Source organism: Pristis pectinata, chromosome 11 (assembly GCF_009764475.1).
Source record: "Pristis pectinata isolate sPriPec2 chromosome 11, sPriPec2.1.pri, whole genome shotgun sequence".
NCBI classification, from domain to species: Eukaryota; Metazoa; Chordata; class Chondrichthyes; order Rhinopristiformes; family Pristidae; genus Pristis; species Pristis pectinata.
The window spans coordinates 85,770,881-85,794,267 of NC_067415.1; the positions used below are offsets into that span (position 1 = coordinate 85,770,881).

General features: G+C 42.1%; 1 protein-coding gene across 2 annotated transcripts in view; it reads left to right on the forward strand.

Annotated features, from left to right (window-relative positions):
* pcca (propionyl-CoA carboxylase subunit alpha) overlaps positions 1-23,387 on the forward strand; it is a 314,348-nt gene that overhangs the window by 157,780 nt on the left and 133,181 nt on the right. For both annotated transcript variants that reach the window (XM_052025829.1, XM_052025830.1), the window contains 2 exons: positions 4,416-4,491; positions 20,670-20,780. In XM_052025829.1, coding sequence (XP_051881789.1) covers positions 4,416-4,491; positions 20,670-20,780 — 187 coding nt within the window. The remainder of the gene's footprint in view (positions 1-4,415; positions 4,492-20,669; positions 20,781-23,387) is intronic.

Genomic DNA, 23,387 nt, shown 5'->3' on the forward strand with positions numbered 1-23,387 from the left:
TACACACTCTATTTAACTCTCGATATTTTTAGCTTTAATATTTCAGGCTACTTTATTGAATGATTGTGGCTCTGTAGCCATTGAAGAATCTTTCCCCTTGATCAGACAACAAAATAAATTTGAGATGTTGCAAGGAATTGAGCAGGTTGTTTCAACTACTGTTGTGTAGCACGTGATCTCATTTAATCCTAATTGGCCTTGGAAGACAGCGGGTAATTAAAAAGGATCTAGAGACATTGGCGAACGTGATGAAAATATTCATGACGTTACTAGAACTGAGAGATTATACTCAATGATAAAAACTGCAGATTCTGGAAATCTGAGACGAAACCAGAAAATGCTGGAAACACTCAGCAGTTCAGGCAGTGTCTGCTGAAATTCAGATTCTGCCTGACCTGCCGAGTTTTTCCAGCATTTTCTGCTTTTGTGAGAGATTATACAGGAAGGGGCTGAAAAGGGACTATTCCTGCAGAAAAAAAGAACTCCTTTAAAATTGCAAAACATTTCAATGCAATTGATATGGAGAAAATGTTTCCATCTGCAAGGGGGATATCCAAATTTGAAAACTGTGCTGCATCTGTGCGAAGTAATCTTTCTTCATTCATCATTCAGCGAAGCACTTTGCCTTGACCATTTTCATCTTGGGCTACAGTCTCTTAAAAAGGCAGGCTGATAGATACCTACACACAAAATGCAGCCAAGGCAGGTAAATATAAATATTTCCCTTAATTTGCAGAGAAAAAACCTACTACCAAAAACATCTGCGAACAAATCTTAATTGCATTTGGGAGTAGCCAGGCAGCATGCCAACTGTTGTAGCACTAGGCAGAGAAGGGGGGATTATGAGTTTCGAGCAAAGTTGAATTTTAACAGTTTTTCAACTTTGACAAAATTACACAAGTCAACACTTGGATAGAAATGGCTGAGAGTGGTCTCTCCATTTTGGAGTATAATATTTGTATATTGTTAGTTGAATAGCCAGGACCCTAGTGTTTTTTCCACATGTTGACAGCACATTAACATTGCTCTTTGACTAATCATGGTCCATTGTTTGCGACAGATATGCATTGTTCTGTGGCTGTCACAACAGTTTGTGGTCAGATGCAAAGGCATCATATTTATTGTCGTACCATTCACATCTTCTGCTGTGAAGCACTCTACAGCCAGTCAAACACTTTTGAAGTGCTGTTGCTGTTGTAATGTAGGAAGTGTGAGCACAGCAAGCTCCCATATCCAGTAGTTTGATATCTATTTTAGTGATATTAGGTGAGTGATAAATATTGGTCTCAGGTCATGGGGAGAAGTCCCCTACCCTTCCTCAAAGTAGTGCCACGACATCTTTCATGGCCACTTGTAAGTGTAAACTGGGTCACAGTTTTATGTCTTATCTGAAAGGCTGCAGCTCTAACTGTGCAGCTCTCCTTCAGTATAGCGCTGGCAAGTCAACCTGTTTCTGTGCTCTAGATTGGAACTTGAATCCATGAACTTCTGACTCTGAGATACCAAACACTGAGTCATAGAATCATAGAACAGTACAGCACAGTACAGGCCCTTCGGCCCACAATGTTGTGCTGACCTTTAAACCTCACCCTAAGACTATCTAACCCCTTCCTCCCACATATCCCTCTATTTTAAATTCCTCCATATGCTTATCTAGCAATCTCTTGAATTTGACCAATGTACCTGCCTCCACCACCGCCCCAGGCAGCACATTCCATGCCCCAACCACTCTCTGGGTAAAAAACCTCCCTCTGATATCTCCCTTGAACTTCCCACCCATTACTTTAAAGCCATGCCCTCTCGTATTGAGCATTGGTGCCCTGGGAAAGAAGCGCTGGCTGTCCACTCTATCTATTCCCCTTAATATCTTGTATACCTCTATCATGTTTGCTCTCATCCTCGTCCTCTCCAAAGAGTAAAGCCCTAGCTCCCTTAGTCTCTCCTCATAATGCATACCCTCTAAACCAGGCAGCATCCTGGTAAATCTCATCTGCACCCTTTCCAATGCTTCCACATCCTCCCTATAATGAGGCGACCAGAACTGGACACAGTACACAAGTGTAGTCTAACCAGAGTTTTGTAGAGCTGCATCATTACCTTGCGGCTCTTAAACTCGATCCTGCGATTTATGAAAGCTAACATCCCATAAGCTTTCTTAACTACCCTATCCATCTGTGAGGTGACTTTCAGTGATCTGTGGATATGGACCCCCAGATCCCTCTGCTCCTCCACACTACCCAGAATCCTGCCATTAACTTTGTACTCCGCCATGGAGTTTGTCCTTCCAAAGTGTACCACCTCACACTTCTCTGGATTGAATTCCATCTGTCACTTCTCAGCCCAGCTCTGCATCCTATCAACGTCCCTCTGCAATCTTCGACAATCCTCCACAATATCCACAACACCACCAACCATTGTGTCGTCTGCAAACTTGCCAACCCACCCTTCTACCCCCTCATCCAAGTCATTAATAAAAATCATGAAAAGTAGAGGTCCCAGAACCGATCCTTGTGGGATACCACTGGTCACAGCCCTCCAATCTGAATGCACTCCTGTAGTAGGAAAGCACATGGCTGTCACATGACAGTAACAACACTGACCCCTCTGGTCGGAGGACAGCATTGCTCCTCGGATTGAAAGTGACACCACTGTCAATCAAGGTGTGGCTCCACCCCCACCTATCAGGTGTGGGCTTAGGGATTGGCCCTGGAGGGCACCTTTGTTCCTGAACCTGCCTGACCATTGGTCTGTCTAAATCACCTGGCCAGGTTCCACCCAGCACTATAAAAGAGTGTTGCACTCCCCTGGCCCTTCCTCTTTCGACTGGCCCAGGAGTAGTGAAACCACGCTGCAGAGACCACATCTGAATGCACTCCCTCCACCACAACCCTCTGCTTTCTACAGGCAAGCCAATTCTGAATCCACATGGCCAAGCCTCCCTGGATCCCGTGTACTCTAACCTTCTGCAGAAGCCTACCATATGGAACCTTGTCAAATGCCTTACTAAAATCCATGTAGACCACGTCTACTGCACTACCCTCATCAATCTTCCTGGTCACCTCCTCAAAGAACCCTATCAGACTTGTGAGACATGATCTGCCCTTCACAAAGCCATGCTGGCTGTCCCTGATCAGACCGTGATTCTCTAAATGCTCATAGATCCTATCTCTAAGAATCCTTTCCAACAGCTTGCCCACCACAGACGTAAGGCTCACTGGTCTATAATTCCCTGGACTATCCCTACTTCCTTTTTTGAATAAGGGGACAATACTTGCCACCCTCCAATCCTCCGGTACCATTCCCATGGACAACGAGGACTCAAAGATCCTAGCCAATGGTTCAGCAATCTCCTCCCTCGCCTTGCGGAGCAGCCTGGGGAATATTCTGTCAGGCCCTGGGGACTTATCTGTCCTGATATTTTCTAACAGCTCCAACACATCCTCCCTCTTGATAGCTACATGCTCCAGAACATTAACCTTACCAACACTGTCCTCAGCGTCATCAAGGCCCCTCTACTTGGTGAATACTGAAGAGGAGTATTCATTGAGGACCTCACCCACTTCCACAGCTTCCAAGCACATCTTCCCACCTTAGTCTCTAATCAGTCCTACCTTTACTCTCGTCATCCTTCTGCTCTTCACATAAGTGAAAAACGCATTGGGATTTTCCTTAACCCTACTCGCCAGGGCCTTTTCATGTCCCCTTAGTGCTCTCCTCAGCCCCTTCTTAAGTTCCTTCCTTGCTATCCTATATTCCTCAAGAGACCTATCTGATCCTTGCTTCCTAAACCTTATGTATGCTGCCTTCTTCTTCCTAACTAAATGTTCCACCTCTCTTGTCACCCATGGTTCCTTCAACCTGCCATTTCTTCTCTGCCTCACCGGGACAAATTTATCCCTAACAAGAGGTCGCTGAACAACGACCACATCTCCATAGTACATTTCCCTTCAAAAATGTCATCCCAATTTACACTCGCAAGTTCTAGCCTCATAGCCTCATAATTTGCCCTTCCCCAGTTAAATATCTTCCTGTCCTCTTTGCTCCTGTCCTTGTCCATGACAATGCTAAAGTTTATGGAGTGGTGGTCTCTGTCCCCCAAATGCTCACCCACTGATAGATCTGTCACCTGACCTGGATCATTACCTAATAGATTACCATTACTAGATCTAATATGGCATTCCCTCTAGTCTGCCTGTCATGGTTGGCAATGTGACTGGCACAGCTTGAAATTGGTGTGCATGGCATTGTTTTATTGATCCTGAAATAGAAGAGCAAGGTAGCAAACTGGATCTTTTCAAAAGTCCGAGGCACAAATTGATTAATATATCTTTGTACAACTTCCCGTTTGTTTCTGACAGATTTGCAGATAACGTGCCTTCAGCTCACCTCCGTTAATTGATCTTCTTGTGTTTCAGTTGGTTACCTATGGAGCCAGCCGTGCAGAAGCTTTGCAGAGAATGGAAGAGGCACTAGACAGTTATGTGATTCGAGGTAACTACTGAAATGAAGGGGGATAGTGTGCGGACACAGTGTGATCTGGATGATGGAATTGATGGCTTTGTGGCCAAGTTTGCGGATGATACAAAGATAGGTGGAGGGGCAGGTAGTGTTGAGGAAGCAGGGAGTCTGCAGAAGGACTTGGACAGGTTGGGAGAATGGGCAAAGAAGTGGCAGATGGAATACAACGTAGGGAAGTGTATGGTCATGCATGTTGGAAGGAATAAAGGCGTAGACTATTTTCTAAATGGCGAGCAAATTCAGAAATTGGAGGTGCAGAGGGACTTGGGAGTCCTAGTGCAGGATTCCCTAAATTAACTTGTAGGTTGAGTTGGTAGTAAGGAAGGCAAATGCAATGTTAGCTCTTATAGTCTAGTCTTCTCGAAATGAATGCTGAGGTTTTTAGGTGTTGGTGTTGGTCAGATTTGGAGTATTGTGAGCAGTTTTGAGCCCCACATCTAAGGAAGGATGTGCTGGTATTGGAGAGGGTCCAGAGGAGGTTTACGAGAATGATCCTGGGAATGAAAGGGTTAATGTATGAGGAGCATTTGATGGCTCTGTACTCACTGGAGTTTAGTTGAGAGGGAATCTTATTGAAACCTACCGAATATTGAAAGGTGATAGAGTGGACGTGGATAGGATGTTTCCAGTAGTAGGGGAGTCTAGGACCAGAGGACACAGCCTCAGAATGGAAGGATGTCCCTTTAGAACAGAGATGAGGAATTTCTTCAGCCAGAGGGTGGAGAATCTGTGGAATTTATTGCCACAGACGGCTGTGGAGGCTGCGGAGGTTGATAGGTTCTTGATTAGTAACGGCATCAAAGGTTACGGGGATAAGGCAGGAGAATGGGGTTATGAGGGAAAAATAAATCAGCCATGATCAAATGGTGGAACAGACTCAATGGGCTGAATGGCCTAATTCTGCTCCTCTGTCTCATGGTCTTATTCAAGTCAAGTAAAATATTTTCCTGAAATTTCTCATTCTTTTGTGGCTTGACCAGGTAGGTGCAGGGATGGTATTTCCCCTGAGAGGAATGTTGTGAATCAGGGGCCACAGTCTCAAAATAAAGGGTCAGCTTTGCAGGACTGAGATGAGAAAACATTGTTCCCCTCAGAGGGTAGTGAATATCTGGAATTCTGCACCCAAAGGGACTGTGGAGGTTCAGTCATTGTACAGGCAGGATAGCGATCGATAGATTTTTAGATTTAAGGGCAATCGATTGATGTGTGGGGATAGTGCAGGAAAGTGGTGCCAAAGGGAAAGATAGTCATGGTTTTATTGACTGGTGGAGCAGGTTAGAGGGGCTGAATGGCCTCCTCTTCCTATTACTTATGTTCTTACCTGTTACAAAAATCTACTAGTTAGGTAGACAGATTCCTGTACTGAATGTCAATTGTTTAGAGTATATCTTTTTTTCATGTCACATGTAGTCGTGTATTTAGATCATCTTAGATAAGATTTCTTTATTAGTCACATGTACATCGAAACACACAGTGAAATGCATCTTTTGCACAGTGTGTTCTGGGGGCAGCCCGCAAGTGTCGCCACGTTTCCGGCGCCAACATAGCATGCCCACAACTTCCTAACCCGTACGTCTTTGGAATGTGGGAGGAAACCGGAGCACCCGGAGGAAACCCCACGCAGACACGGGGAGAATGTGCAAACTGCTTACAGACAGTGGCGGGAATTGAACTCAGGTCGCTGGTGCTGTAATAGCGTTACGCTATCCTCTGCACTACTGTACCGCCTTTTAACATAGCCTTGAAACTTCTGCAAAGAGTTGTGTATTTAGCTGACGATATAGATTGCTGCAGATTAGAGGTTGACCACTGTTTTTAATTTTGAATGGATAAATACTGTATATATGGCAAGGGATTCACTCAGAAAACCATGAGAGAAGTAATGTAGAGAAAACAGGAATCTTTGAAGTAACAGCACTGATCAGAAACAAAAAGTGCATTAAACGCTCAGCAGGTCAGGCAGCATCTGGAAAGAGAAAGAAATCAGTGTTATCGTTTTAAGTCCGAGACCCTTCATTAGGATTGGTTAGTACAAAGGAACAAAGTTAGAGGAAAACGGATTATATCAGGCAGATCAAAGAGACTGTAGATGCTGGAAATCTAAAATGAAAACAAAGAGACGGGGGGAGGGATGGAGGAAGAGAAAGTCTGTGAAAGGGTGGAAGGTGGAGTGATCAGTGGATAAAAGGGATATTAGTGCACAATGAAAGAAGGTGTTAAAAGGGAACAAAAGGTCAGTCTGGAGGAGGTGTAAATGCAGAATAATTATCTAAGATCACTGGCAAAAAGTGGAATGGCTACTGGAAATTCAAATCAAAAGGGCCAGAAATGGTGATTATCTGAAATAGTAACCTTGTTGTGGAGTTCTGGAGGCTGAAGTGTGCCCAGATGGAAGATGAGGATGCTGATGTTGAGCTTTGTTGGAACTGAGGCTGAGGACAGAGAGGTCAGAGTGGTCAGAGTGAGATGGAAAATTGAGGTGACAAGCAACTATAAGCTTATCATGGTGTTATGGACTGGCTTATTGCCATCTCTGTACAGGGAATTTTTTTTTTCTGAAGACGTAGATTAACTTTTTTAGGTCAGAATATTGGTTTAGGTCAGAATATTGGTTGATTCTACTAGTGCAGTGTTTCCACAGTAGAGGTTTTATATTTTTTAAAGTTGCAATCTGGTAAACTTGCACCACAGAATAATACTCATTTGATGTTTAAAAAAACTATATGAATGGGGGATAAATTGTTTGAGATGGATTTCCAACATTACAATAGCAACCACACCTCAAAAGTATCTGGAGTCTTAGATCAATACAGCATAGAAACTGGCCCTTTGGCCCAACTGGTCATTTAAGCTAGTCCTATTTATCCGTGTTTAGCCCAGATCCCTCTAAACCTTTCCTATCCATGTTCCCGTCCAAGTGTCTTTTAAATTTTGTTACTGTACCTACCTTGTCCACTTCCTCTTGCCGTTCATTCCATATACCACCTCTGCGTGAAGATATTGCCCTTTTTAAATCTTTCCCCTCTCACCTTAAACCTATGCCCTCCAGTTTACGATTCCCTTTCCCCGGGAAAAATACTGTGTGCATTCACCCTATCTATGTCCCTCATGATTTACACACCTCTACAAGGTCACTCCTCAGCCTCCTATGCTTCAATGAATAAAGTGAAGCTTGTAGCAGAATTAGAATCATAGAATTGTACAGCATGAAAACGGGCTCCTCAGTCCAACTGTCCATGCTGACTAGGATGCCTATTGCACTAATCCCATTTGCCTGTATTAGGCCCATATTCCTCTATTCCTTTCCTATCCATGTACCTGTCCAAGTGTCTTTTAAATGTTGTAGTTGTACCTGCCTCTACCACCACCTCTGGCAGCTCTTTCCAGATAACCACCACCCTCTGTGTGTAAAAACTTGCCCCTCAGACCCCCTTTAAATTCCTTCCCTCTCACCTTAGACCTGTGCCGTTTAGTTTTGAATTCCCCCACACTGGGGAAAAGACTCTATCTACCCTATTTATGCCCCTTATAATTTAATGAACATAATTTTATATTTAGCTCAGCAGATCTGGCTCTTATTTTCTGTACGTTTATGGAGAGATAATTAAGCTCATTATTAGCCTAACCAATAAAAAAAAATCAATGGAATTTAATTCTTGAAAGTGCAATATGTTCCATGGGCTGACAAAGCTTTGGAAAGCTGTGGTGGGATTCAGATTTTGTTGACACTCCCAAGATAATTCCTTATGATAAAGTACTGGATAGCTGAAACATTAATCTTGAGCCACAGCTCAATGTTAAGAGTGTAATCTTTGTATTTTAAACAGTTGCAATAAATAGGTGAATTGAATTGTACATTCTGTAATGCAAACAGATTTAAACAATAAATTAAATTTAACAATAGTTAGAATGCAGTGCATTCCATTTCCTCTTCACAGTTATAAAGAAATTAGCAGGCGTATACAGGTTTTTACAAATATTTTTGACCTCAAAACTATTTTGTTCACTGTACAAGCAGACTGTTGGCAAGCATCATGCTGCTTCCTTGGTCAATTCAGCTCAGCCTGAATATAACTCTATTGATATTATCAAAGTAAAATACCAGAGGCTCAGGGAGATACTAAAGATAAAGCTGAAAGTACTCAACAGGTAAGGCAGTATCTCTGGAGAGGAAACAGTTAGTGTTTCAGTTCATTACCTTCTATTAGAACAGCTTCTCAGCTTTTGAACAAGTTCTACTTCTAATGAGGAATGGGTGAATAATTGTCTTGCTACCAGAGTAAAGCTTCCTGTTTGTAAAGTAACATCAGTGGACAGTGCATTCATTATATTTTGTAGTTAGGAACAAAGGAAAGAGTAATTGTGAACTATCCTACCACTTGAACTTAGTTAAAAGCAAATGTTGATTGTAAAAGTAGATTTACAAATGAAGCTACTGGGAAAGACAGCAATGCCTTCACACAGTAGTACAAAGTTAATCAGAATAATAAAAGGTATTTAGCCCTTTCAGTTCTAAGTTTTCCACTATAAGTATAAACCTGCAGTAAAGAATTCCACAAGTTCACCACTGTTTGGGTCTCCTAATCTCATAAAGGTTGAACCTTGAGAAGAACTCACCTGCTTCTTGAAATAGTGATATGGAATCTTTTATGTCCAGCTGAGAGAGCAGGTGAGACCATGTTTTCATATCTCATTCGGTTGCTGTTTCACGTTTCTTGGATATGTGTCAGGTTGCATTTCTTTTTTGGCATCCTTCTCGAGATATTTTATTTTACTGATTGTGAAAAACATTCATACTTGGTAGTCAGTAGGTTGTCTGTAGTTGTGTGAATGTGGACCTCGCTTCCACAGGGACGGATGGAGGTGAGGAGCAGAAACGGGTTTGAGGGGAAGCTGGATAAAGTCATGAAAGCTTGAGGAATGGAAGGAAATGGTCATGGAGGCAATGGAGAGGGGTGGGAGGAGGCCAGTGTGGGCCAGAGCCACCAGTGTGTGCAATTTGGCCCAACTGGCACAACCCAGAACCCTAATTGGCACAATGTTTATGTAATTATGTTGAAATTACTTAATGTTGAATGGACTGCATTGAGACATTAGGTAAGGTAACTTTTATGAAAATCAATAGCAAAATGTTTTAGAATCCTACTTGATTTTTTGCAGCATATTGTCAGAACATTATTCTGTTCTCTTGAAGATGAAAGCATTTGCTGTAATTGACCACTTAAAATGAAAAGAATTCTCATTTATAAGTTAATTTAGGCTGTTGTTTACCAACTCCATGGTGATTTTATAATAATCAGAAAAAAATGCTCTCAGTTTCCTGTCAGCAGAAAGCAGCAAAATAATTTTCAAATTGACATCTTTTGATTAATTGGCTCACTTTGAAAATGGAGAGTGTCAATGAGCTGTGATCATAATTTTGAGACTATAGAACAGGAGTGTGTAATTACTTCAAGTACAACCCTTTGTAACTTCCCGATTTCTCCATTGATCACTTGTAGTCATTAGCATCTTTGTAACTCTGAGGTGTCACCAAAAGATCTAAATTAACACCTGGAAATCTGTAGGGTGGTGTTGATGGTGCAGATAAAAGCAAATTGGAAGAATTGCAGATTAACATGGATTTCACTGGTTAATGAATCTACTTATTTGATTAAATGCATAATATAACCAGGGACTGAACACAAGCCTAATAGAGTATCTTTAATTTGTTTGAAAGCTTCCTCTTCCGCCATGTGGCTCTTGTATCAAAGGAAATGAATAACTACAGCCATTGATAGTTGTGAATCTTCTTGAGTTTCTTTATTTACATGGTAATAGAAGCAGTTGGAAAAACATTGTTTAAATTGAGAGCAATACAAGTCCCAAAAAATGATATGGAATTTACTGTAAAAAAAACCCAGCTGATTTGGCCCAGCAGGCCTTCTCCCACCCCTCTTCATCTCACCCTTTCAACTTCTTCTATTCTGTGCTCTATTGTGTGTTCATCCAGCTTCCCCTTAAATACGTGGATGCTCTTTATTGCAACTGTTCCTGTGAGAGCGAATTCCACGTTTTCAGTGCACAGTTTGGTAAAGGTTTTCCTATTGAGTTTATCAAGGACTTTCTTACATTTGTGCCTTCTTACCTTTGCTTCACATGAGCGGAAATATCATCTCTACCTCGACTATATCAAACCCTCGGATTCGGAGATGTTCTTGTGACTGGAAGGCTGTTATCAGTTGGTTCAGCAGGGTTTGGTATTTTTGACAATTATAAGGGGCATGATATAAGAGTTTGCAGGTGATTCAAGAATTGGCCATTTAGTTTGTAGTGAGGAGGAAAGTTTTAGGCTGCAGGGCAACTAGCTGGTCTGGTCTTTTGGGCAGAACAATAGCAAATGGAGTTAATCTGGACAGGTGTGAGGTACTATATGTGGGAAGGTACAATGCTGGGAAATATACAATAAATTAAAGGATATTGAGGGATATGGAGGAAGAAACTGATGTTGGTGTGTATGTTCATGGATCTTTAAAGGTAACAGGACAGGTCAGTATGGTGGTTCAAAACAAGGTAACATGCCTTAATGACTACCGCCCAGTGGCTCTGACATCCACCATCATGTAGTGCTTCAAGAGGCTGGTCATGGCACGCATCAACTCCAGCCTCCAAGACAACCTTGACCCATTGCAGTTTGCCTAGTGCCAAAACAGGTCTTAGGCAGACACCATCTTCCTGGCCCTACACTCACCTCTGGAGCCTCTGGACAGTAAAGACACCTACATTAGACTATTGTTTATTGACTACAGCTCTGCCTTCAACACTATAATTCCAAGCAAACTCATCACCAAACTCTGAGACCTGGAACTCAACACCTCCCTTTGCAACTGGATCCTTGACTTTCTGACCAGCAGACCACAATCAGTGAGGATAGGCAGCAACACCTCTGCCATGATTACTCTCAACACTGGTGCCCCACAAGGCTGCGTCCTCAGCCCCCTACTCTACTCCCTATACACTCATGACTGCATGGCCAGATTCTGCTCTATCTACAAGTTTGTAGATGATACAGCTGTAGTGGGCCGTATCTCAAATAACACTGAGTCGGAGTACAGGAAGGAGATAGAGAGCTTAGTGACGTGGTGTCATGACAGCAACCTTTTCCTCAATGTTAGCAAAACAAAAGAGCTGGTCATTGACTTCAGGAAGGGGGCGTTGCACATGCTCCTGTCTATAGCAATGATGCTGAGGTCGAGAGGATTGAGACCTTCAAGTTTTTTGGAGCGAGCATCACCAATAGCCTGTCCTGGTCCAACCACGTAGATGCCATGGCCAAGAAAGCTCGCCAGCGCCTCTATTTCCTCAGGAAGCTAAAGAAATTTGGCATGTCCCCGTTGACCCTCACCAATTTTTATCGATGCACCATAGAAAGCATCTCATCTTGATGCATTATGGCTTGGTATGGCAACTGCTCTGCCCATGACTGCAAGAAACTGCAGAGAGTTGTGCACACAGCTCAGTATATCACAGAAACCACCCTCCCCTCCATGGAGTCTATACTTCTCACTGCCTCGGTAAAGCAGCCAGCATGATCAAAGACCCCACCCACCCTGGTCATTCTCTCTTCTCCCCTCTCCCATCGGGCAGAAGATACAAAAGCCTGAAAGCACGTACCACCAGGCTTAAGGACAGCTTCTATCTTGCTGTTATAAGATTGTTGAGCGGTTCCCTAATACGATAAGATGGACTCTTGACTTCACAACCTACCTTGCTGTAACCTTGCAGCTTATGGACCACCTGCACTACACTTTCTCTGTAGCTGTTACACTTCATTCTGCATTTTGTTATTGTTTTACCTTGTACTACCTCGATGCACTGGTGTGATGAAATGATCTGTATGAACAATGTGCAAGACAAATTTTTCACTGTACCTTGGCACATGAGCCATTAATAAACCAATTCCAATTCCAGAAGACAAATAGGGTGTTTTCCTTTATTGGCCAAGGAGTAAAATTTACGAGCAGGAAGGTTATGCTGGAACTCTATAGTACATTAGTTTGACCACATCTTGAGTACTGTGTAGAGTTCACATAACCATATTAGTAAAGATGTGATCACACTGTAGAGGTAGCAGAGGAGATTTATAAGAGGCTGCAGATGCTGGAACTTGGAGCAAAAAAGAAACTGCTGGAGGATCTCAGCAGGTCAGACAGCATCTGTGGAGGGAAATGGACAGTCAATGTTTCAGATCATCTGGGCTGGATAATGTTGTTAGGGCTAGAAAATTGTAGCTATGAGGAAAGATATGATGGATTGGAATTTTTTTTGAATACAGTACTGAGGGGAGACTTAATTGTTGTGTACAAAATTATGAGGGGCCTAGGTAGAGCACTAGTTCCCTTAGCAGAGTGGCCAAAAGTCAAGGCGCACAAATTCAAAGGACATGAGGAAAATTGAGGACATTCTGTTCACCAAGATGGTTGTAGATGTCTGGAACTTATTGCTTAAAAGGGTGGGAGAGACAGAAACTCTCATTACTTGGCTGTGTTCCTGAAGAACTGTGACTTGAAGGACTGCTGAACTGGTGCTGGAAGGTGGGGTTAGCCTGAGGAACACGTCTGCAATTGACATAGGCACTTGTCTCTCGTAAATTTTCTATGATTCAGATCCCTTCGTAATCTTAGAGACTTGTATTAACTGTTCCAGAGAATTGAGTTCCAGTCTGTTACTCTTCCCTAGTAGGTGTAACTTTGGTTCTGGCATGTCCTTGAGTATATGTGACCTGGTTTGAAAAACTAAAGCTTATTTATATTGGATATGATTCCCCTGATTTCTTAAGATTTTGAAAGCAATATCTCACAAATTATCATAAGAGGAACCTCAGAGACATAAAAGATTGCAGATTTTGGAGGCTGGGGCAAAATAAAACAGTTGCTGGAGGAACTCAGAGTGTCAGGCAGCATCTGTGGAGGCAAAGGGATGGTTGATGTTTCAAGTTGAGACCCTGCATAGGGATTTAGAGTGTAGAGGGGAGATCACCAGTATAAAGAGGTAAGGGGGAGAGGTGAGGCAGGAGCTGGCAAGTGATGGGTGGATCCAGGTGAGGAAGGGTTGATGGGCAGGTGGAGCCAGGTGGGGAAGGAAGAGGTGGAAATAGCGACAGAGGCCGGGGGGGTGATAAGTGGGGATAACAAAGGGCAGGATTATGGAATCTGATAAAAAAGGAGGGTGAGAAGTGGAGCCAGATAAGGGAGGGATGGTGGGCAGATGGGAAGAGTCAGGGAAGGGGACCCAGTGTGTTAAGAGATTATCATCTTTTCACATCCTAACAGGTCAATTTTTTGACAATGTTCAAATTGTTTTTAAATTAGATAAGGGTTAGAAAGCAGAGTTTATTAACTGTTTTACAAATTGGAGGGAGCTGTACAGGTGAGTTTCCCATTAGGATTACTGCATTTTTGATTAGTGTCTTGGACCTGGAGAACACAAATCTTAAAAGTGTAAAGAACCCAAATCGCTATCAGGAAAAATATGTGTATTTCATATTTGGAAAGTACTGTTGGATAGAGTGGTGGACATTACTGCTGAATCCGTTTACAAAGAGAACCGGATAAACACCTGAAGGAGAGATCTTTGCAGGGCTATTTAGAAGGGGGAATGGGACCAGTTGGATTGTTCTGCAAAAAATCTGGAAGACTTAATGTGTCTTTATGACCTCTTCCAGTGTTATACTGTTCTGTGATTCTAAGGTGTGTCTCTGTTGACCTGTTGAGTCTTTTAGCTTCTGTAAAAGGTACGAAAGCAGGGACATTTTGCTAAACTGTTGTAAACCACTGGCTGGTATCCATTTGGAGCATTCTGTCCAATTCTGAACCCACACTTTGGGTATGATTCAAGGCTTTGGAGAGGGTATGGAGGGGATTTACTAGAATGGTCATGAGGGAGTTCAGTTCTGTAGAAGGGCTGGCTGTTAGAGCAGAGTAGGTCAAGGGGAGATTTAATAGGGTGTTCCAAATCACAAGGAACTTTGATCGAGAAAAAATGGAGAAACTTTCCATGGTAGCAAGGTTGGTGACCAGAGGAGACAGACAAAAGAACAAGAGGAAAGAATCTCCTTTAAGCTGGAAAGGCAGTGAAAGCAGATTCAGTAACAACTTCTCAATAAGTGGGTAAATAACTGGAAAAATGCACAAGGCTTTGGAGAAGGTGCAGAGGGAACATGATTCATTATGTACTGGTCTCAGAGCCAGTGTAGGCAAAATGGACCAAACACCCTCTGTGTAATTCTATGAAACTTTGAATCTAGGTATGATCAAAATAAAATAGGTTTAGATGTCTATGTTACTTATTCCTTAGCTTGCTGATCCTCTTGTACATCAGTTGCACAAACCACAAAAGGCTTTATGTGCAAGACAAACAGCTTATGAAACACTTTGTTGAAGAAATAGTCCTTTGGGAGGCGGTGTTTAAGGCATGTTCTTCAAAGGTTATCATATTCAGACTCCAGCATAAAATAATTATAACAGTCTGGTAAACTTTATGTCTTTTAATATTAATGCTTAAAATCATTGGTGAGCATCCACAATGATTTCAGGAGCCTGCTGTTTTGTATCCTGGATGGAGCTCGAGGCTCAATTTCTGCACAACAGGATTAAAACAAGAAAAGAAAACCTTCATCAAATATTGTCTGAATATCAATGGTCATGGATATGTTTTAAAAGGAATTAATGGAAATCCAACCTGACATGAACAGTTTGATTTGGTAAATGTTCAAATGTTTGGCAGGTATTGTTAGAATAAGAAATGTCAGGGTTCTGTACAATTGCTGCACTTGAGTAACTCGGTGACATTTGAAAGTGAAAGACCAGAATTAAAAAAACAAAACACTACACCTCTTCCTGGTCTGTTGCTCTAGAATCTTAGAAATTTGCAGACAGGATGAGTCCATTTGGCCCATTGTGTCCGTAACAATCAAAAGAGAGTTATTCAAATTAACCCCATCTCCGTTCTGTGCTTTCAGCCTGCAGCTCTGTAGGTCACTGCACTACATGTGCTCAGCCAGGTATATTATAAAAATGATGAGTACCTGCCATACCTCACATTCTGCAGTGAGGTCCAAATTCCTATAGCTGTTTGAGGGAATATTTTGTTCCTTAACTCCCCTCTAATCCTTATGCCTATTACTTCAAATCTGTGCCAGCTAGTTTTTGACCTCTCTGCTTAGGAAAATCCTTCCTGATCACCTGGTTTAACCCTCTTGTAATTTTTTACACCTCAATTAAATCTTTGCACAGCCTTGACTTTCCCAATGAAAACAACCCCAGCTGAGCCTGTCTTTGCTCATAACTAAACTTCTCCATCCTGTTGATACCCTTGTAAATCTTCTCTGAAGCCTCAAGCTGTTACATTCTCCCTGTAACTGGATGCATTAGTTCACTCAAGAATATGTCCAACCAAGTAGTTCCTGGCTTGGTCACTTCTTCCAAGAAGTGATGACCCACTTCACTAACTGTGATCCCAGGTAATTGCTCAGTCTCAGCAGTGGCACTGACAGAAACGTGGATTGGGCAGAACTCCAATTTCAGCGTGGCCTGCTCCATCTTCTGTAACGTCAGGCAGGGTGTGAAATGGGAGTCGAACCCGAATCTGAGTGTTCTGCAGAATTAAGAAGGTTTTCAATCAGGTGTGTGTGGGAAAAATTTGGGTGAATATAGATCAAAAAGGGTGCAAGGGCAAGAACCAGAAACAGAAGAAATAAAGGACTGAAGAGGAACTCAATGTTTCAGGAACAGTTTCTTCCCCTTCGCCATCAGATTTCTGAATGGTCCACGAACACAACACGACGTCATTATTCCTCTTTTGCACTATTTATTCAGTTTTGTAACTTATAGTAATTTTTATGTCCTGCACTGTACTGCTGCTGCAAAACAACACATTTCGCGACATATGTCAGTGATAATAGATCTAATTTTGATCATGGGACCTGCTACCACATGGAGTGAGTGGTTTAGATTAATGAATTCAGAGAGAACATTGTATACTTGAGGGAAAGGATGCCAAGTTCCTACGCATCCATATCACCAACAACCCCACCTGGTCACTGCATACTGATGCGATGATCAAGAAGGTGCATCAACTTATATACTTTGCCTTCTGAGATGCTTTGGCATGTCCATGATGATCCTCTCGAACTTTCTGTAGCATATCTGTAGAAGTATCCTGACGGGTTGCATCTCAGCCTGGTGTGGCAACTGCTCTGTTTTGGACTGACAGAATCTGCAGAGAGTGGTAAACACTGCCCAGTCCATCACAGGCTCCTCACTTCCTTCCAGCCAGTCCGTCTTCACCGTGTGTTGCTTTAGGAAGGCTGACAGTATTGTCAAGGATGCCTGTCACCCTGGCCATTCCCTATTCTCTCTTCTACCTTCTGGGAGAAGATACAAGAGCTTGAAAGCCCGGACGTCCAGTCTCAGGAACAGCTTCTTCCCCACTGCTGTCAGACTTCTGAACCAATCATTTCTTTCACATCCCCTTCCCGGAGGTGCTGCCACATTCTCGGACTCTTAATTCTACCTCTCTCAGTTATTCTTTTATCTTCACTCTAGCATTTCGTGTTGCACTACAGTCTTTGCGCCATTCTGTTGTTTTGTGCTTGTCACTGTATTTATTGTTGTATTTATTACCATGTGTACTGTTTACTCTGTGAGCTTCACGCGAGCAAGGAATTTCATTGCACCCTGGTGTATATGACAATAAACCAATCTGAATCTGAATGCTACAGGGTGGGGGGCGGGAGTCAGACTCAGAGTGATTACAGTGGATGAAGCCTCATGAAGTATAAGCACATAGACCAGTTGGCCTGAATGACTTGCTTTTATGCTATAAAGGCAATATAAAATAAAAATAAGGAACCCAATAACCTGAGACTCTCACCTTAAAAAAATTCTGCAAGTGTTTCCTCACTGCTTCCTACCCCCCCCCCCCCCCCCCCCCCCCCCTTTCCCTGTTGAGCTTGCTGGCTGCTATTCATGCTCCCAAATAAATCCACTGCTTTTGTGTTTCTTTTTCCCCTTTGAATCTTCTGGCAGTGTGCCTTGCCCTATCCTCAGACCTGCTCTTTATCCTGAAACATGCCCTCTGCTTCATTTGTATTTATTTGGAAGCTTTAATGCAGCAAAAGAGTCAGCAAACAAAAAAATAATCGATCCTGACCCACTCAGTGATGTTGGGCAGTTGACCAAAAGCTTGGTTAAAGAGGCAAAGTTTTGATACGCATCTTAAAGGAGGCAGAAGGTTTAGGGAGGGAACTCCAGAATTCAGTGCTTTCCAACTGAAGGTATACAAAAAATAAAAGCAGGAGAAGGCCATTCAGCCCCTTACCTATGATCTTTTACATCTGCGCCACTTTCCACTACTAACCCCAGACGCTCAATTACCTCCAAGTATCATCAATCTCTATCTTGAATGTACTCAGCAGCTGAGACTCTACAGCACAGTTGGATAGAGGATTCCAACAAATCAACTCCTCCTTGTTATGTTAGCCTGTACTGGGATGTAACTTCTTCTGTATTCAGATTAGTTTATCGTCATATATACCAAGGTGCAATGAAATTCCTTGCTTGCATGAAGCTCACAGAGCAAACAGTGTACAAAATGATACTGCAACAATAAATACATCAACGAGCACAAAACAGCAGAATGGTGCAAAGACTGTAGTGCATTGTAATTGGGTCAGTTTCACTGATAACTATATCCAGATTAGACCCTTCAGTGAATTGCAGCTGAAGTTACAGATACAACAGTGGAATATCAAAGTTACCCACACCACATATAGTCTGGCATCAGTTCCAGTGTTTGTTTGTCATGGAAGAAGTTTGCTGTTGTGCTAGTTTACACCCCAGTCTGGAGGAAGTACTGTATGGGTGCTGAATGGTGATGTTTGAGGTAAAAATCTTGTAGATTATAAATGAGATTGCTCTCCCAAGAGAAGTCATTCGGCAAAATATTGGAAGCACTCTTGCTGGATCTGAACTCTAGACTAAACCTAGTTCGGTTAAGTATGAAGAAAATCTGGTTTTGTTTTTAGCTGCAACACCACACGATTGAAAATAAGCATGGCTGTTTGGCCTCTGTTTGATCCTGTTAGTGTGTGGCTAATGTCTCGGCAATGTTTTGGAAGCAGCAGGTAGTCAGGAGAAGGCAGCTTGTGGGTCATCATTCTTCAGCTTGGCAGCTTTTCACACACAGATGTGGACCTTGTGAACTTTGGCAGAGGTCAAAATGAACCTCACATCCAACATTTGTGACATGCTATTCGATGAAGTGAAGACAAGTTGACTTGCCCTATTTTGTCTGTTTCTCTTCCACCCCCCCCCCCCCACCCCCCCCAAATCTGGTGGAGCTGTAACATAAAACTCATTTTATTTCAGTTACCAAGCACGCTAAAACCCACATTGCAGTTGAAATTTAGATACATGGTGTCCATAACTGCTCAACTTGCATATTTTACACTCTTCTGATTTATTTATGTTAGGCAGTCTTTTATGGGACTGATACCTTTGATGATATTCATATTGAGGACTCCTTTCAAGTAATGCTGTAAAATTATGAGCTTGAAACTTTATTGATTAATGTAGTGAAGATGATTTATTCATTTAGGTTCAAAGAGCCATCCTTGATTTATTTTAATATTGTCTACCTATCAGAGATCCTTGCTCCTATTGAAGTGTCGACACTGTACTTGGCATTGTACCTGGAATGATTCAGGATGCAAGTGGCAGGTTTTGATTTGTAATTCTTTTGGGTAATCAACTGAGAAATTCAAATCCCTGGCCAACGTCGTCAAGCACCATTTCTCTTTGGATCAGTTGGTATTGTGAAAGATACTTCAGCACATTTAGTTTCTCATCTGAACACGCACAGTCTTGGCCAAACGGTGATATTAAAAGAACTCCCACAACTTTTCACAGAGCATAGAAGTTTGCAGCACAGAGGATGGCTAGCTAGTTTTTCCATCAAACACGTGGAGAATCTTGATTGTAACAACCCAGAATTAATTCCACTGCCTTGATCTCACCCTGCGGTCCTACAAATCCCTCTGTACCAAATGCTGATTTGCTCAATCCTTAAAAAAAACTGCAGTGATCTGCATCTTAACCTCTGTGAAACAAAGCATTGGCTGCTTTAATAGTTCTTTGCATGGTGGATTATTTCCTATGTCCTTCTCCCCATACTTTGTGTAAGAGCTTTAAATTGATGTTACTGTTCCTCAATAGAAGGAAATATCCCATTGCAGAACATTAAAAGCTTCATTAAATCTCCCCGTAGACTACTCTGCTCCAGTGGAATGAATGTCTGTCTCAGGCCTCTCGTAATTCAATTCCTATCAATTCACCCAACCAACTCTCCTCTTGCCTTCAGCGCACGAGACCTACCCCTTGTTCTTTCAATCTCACTTCTAGAAAACTATGCAATGAAAACATTAACTGTGATTTAACTGAACTGCCTTTGCAGTTGTTGATGTTAGATTGATTGTTAATGTTATTGGCTGTATCATTTCTCACTTGGATAAAACAAATAGAATTAGTATTATTAACTATTTCTGAAGTTGCACAAAAGGTTGAAAATCAGGGAAGACGAATTTCTCCAGTGCCTTCATGATGCAGGGATATTCCAAAGCATTCTCAGCCAATGAAGTACCTTTGAAGTGTAGTATTATAGGAAAGGCAACAACCAATTTGTGTAGAGAAAGTTCCCGCACAAGTGGTAATGACCAAATAATTTTTATTTTTAGTGACGTTGATTGAGGAAATAAATATTGGCCAGGACACTGGGGAGAATTCTCCTGCCGTTCTTTAATATTGTGGGATGTTTAAGTCTATCTGTCAGGGCAGATAGTGCTTCACTGTAATGTCTAGTTCAAGATGGAGCTACTTTCTAGGATTAATTAGTGTTCTTTTCTGTTCTGTGAAACAGAGAAATATTTCAGAAGCAGGATTTTCAAAACTGTTACAGTTAAAGTTCTTTTTGTTTTTCAGAGGAATACACAGTGAGTGTACAGTGACATATACAGTGACATATACAGTTTTTCCACAGTAAGGGATAGTGTGGTTATTCCAGGTAATGCAGGTTGTGCCAAAGTCCTTTATAACACAGTTCCTTCTAACTTCCAGGAGTGACTCACAATGTTCCACTGCTCCGTGAGGTTATCATTCACCCACGCTTTGTGAAAGGAGACATCACCACGAACTTCCTTCCAGAGGTCTATCCGGATGGTTTCAAAGGTTTGTGTCTGCAAATTCGATACACTTAAGACAAGTTTCTCTTGGGGTAATAGGCTCGTGGCATTTGTTAAATGTAATATGTTGAATCGGTTTGCTTTTCAGGTTGTTTGAAATAATTTTGGTTCAGAGTGTAGGTCTTGACACCCATAAGACTTTTGTAGCATCAAGCTAAACATAATGCAAGGTAGACACCAGAGACTGCAGATTCTGGAACCTGGAGCAACAAACAATTTGCTGGAGGAACTCAGCAGGCTGAGAAGCATCTGTTTTGGGGGGGGGGGGGGGGGGGGGAGGTGGTGGGATGCGGGGGAAGGAAGGAATTGTTGAATTCCAAAAGGAATAATACAAGGTAGTTGACCAAAGCAGAAACGTGAGGTTCTCTCTATGCCCAAAAGAATTGTTAATCTGGAGAAGTTTCCAGTTTGCTATTCAGTGACTCTTGTTGAGAAATGGTGATGGGAAGTCTCAGCACCAAGGTCATACTGGGAAACCTGGGATTGTTCTCCTTGGAGCAAAGAAGGGTGAGAGGGGATTTCACAGAGGTGTACAAGATCAGGAGGGTTTAGAAAGGGTAGATGGAGAGAAGTTGTTCAAATGAATGGATGGTTCAAGGAGGAGGGGCACAAATGGGTAAAAGACACACGGGGGGGTATAAGGGAAAACATTCTTATGCAGAGAATGTTTATGTTCTTATATTCACTACCTGTAAGGATGGTGGAAACACAATCAACTGATGTTGTCAAAAGGAAATTAGTTAGGTATTTGAGGGAAAATAATTTGCAGGGCTGTGGGGAAAGAATGGGGCTGATTGGATTGCTTTATTAGGGTACCACATATTCTTGAGGGACTGACTGGTTTCCTGAGCTATAATAGTTCTATGTTTCTATTAAATCTACTTGAGGACTGGATTGAACTGCCTTTGCTGCTACTTATGGTGGGTTGGCCAGTTTGGAATCATGGAGTCCATGAATACCTGTGCCTGAGCAATGTGAGGAAGGTTTCTGATGCCTTGGGACTATCACCAACAGAGGATAGTGTCTGTTAGGCAAATGAAAGGAAATTCGAAAAGGTGGTCTCCATCAGCTGAAAAGGCCTTCAGCAACGTTCTGATCTGAATGGCAACACAAGTGGTGAACCAGCAACTTTGAAAGAAATTTGGGAAAAGAGATAATTGATTACTTAAGGCATGTATAAAAATAAAAATTATATAGGTTACTGCTATCACTAATTTCCAAACAAAAGGTTGCACAAAATAGCCAATGAGATGAATGGCCAGATGAGACTACTTTTGTGGGTAAGTGGCGGGAGAAGGAGTCAGGTTTACCTGTGAAATCTCCTGTGTGTCAATAACCTACTCTAAGGTCATATTTGAAAAACTGCCTGGTGAGATGTCAGAGATGGAAATTGGAGCGAGAACAAATCAGAGGTCAATTGGAACCATTGATTAGACAGCATGGAGTACTGTGAACAATTCTGTCTCTGGAGAAGGTGCAAATAATTAAATAGAATGATCCCTATCAGGCAAAATACAACAGGTTGAGCCTCTTTTCTCTAGAAGATAAAAGCTGAGTAGTGACTTGACAGGTCTTTAAAAGTTTAGAGGTGTTTGATGAGGAAAAAGTGAAGAAAACATTTCCACTTAAAGGACTGGTATTAGGGGCATGAGTCTGAGGTTGTGAGTATTAAATCCATTTGGGAAGTTTGCAATTTACCAGCAACCTCTACATAGTTTTGGTGGAATGAGTTCCAGATTTCCACCATGATTTATGTGAAGAAACACTTCCTGACATCACTCCAGGATAGCCCAATTATAATTTTAGGAGTATCGTATAATTTAGGTTTATATTGCAGTCTGTCCTCCTCACCCCACTCCTCCCCATCAAAGGCAGATGCTGTAGTTAAGGGGAAATTATCAGGTCATTTGATCATCCTTAAACACCTCAATTAGATTCACGTACAAAGCATGTACCACCAAACTCGTGGGCAGCTTCTATCCCGCTGTTATCAGACTCTTGAATGGACCTCTCATATGCTAAAGGTGAATTCTTGATCTCCCAATCTACCTCATCGTGGCCCTTGCACTTTATTTGTCTACCTGCACTGCACTTTGTCTGTAGCTGCGATACTATATTCTGCATTCTGTTTTCTTTTTACTACCTTCATGTATGGCATGATCTGCCTGGATGGCATGCAAACAAAGTTTTTCTGCTGTATCATGATACTTGTGACAATAATAAACCAATACCAATGATTCACTCACAGGCTTCTTTTGTGAGCTTTCATTTCTAGAGGTGAAGAATTTGTACCCTCGATAGTGCTATCAATCTGTTGAAGAGCAGCATCTTCTGTGGTTGTGGAGTGGCCATCCCTGTTACATATGCTGGGTTTGAAGGTGGACCTGTGCTTCCACTGACTGAGATGCTGATATTTCCTCTCAGTTTTCCCTTAAATCCCCTCTAACAAGCATCTTTTGAAGCACAGGTGTGGTATTGAATTCATTTTTCCCTGAAGCAAGTAAAGAATGCTTTTGGGAATTTCTCCATTTTTCATCCAGTGAATGTGCCCAAGCCATTGAATGTGTCTGTGCAAGAGGATCGAGCACCATCC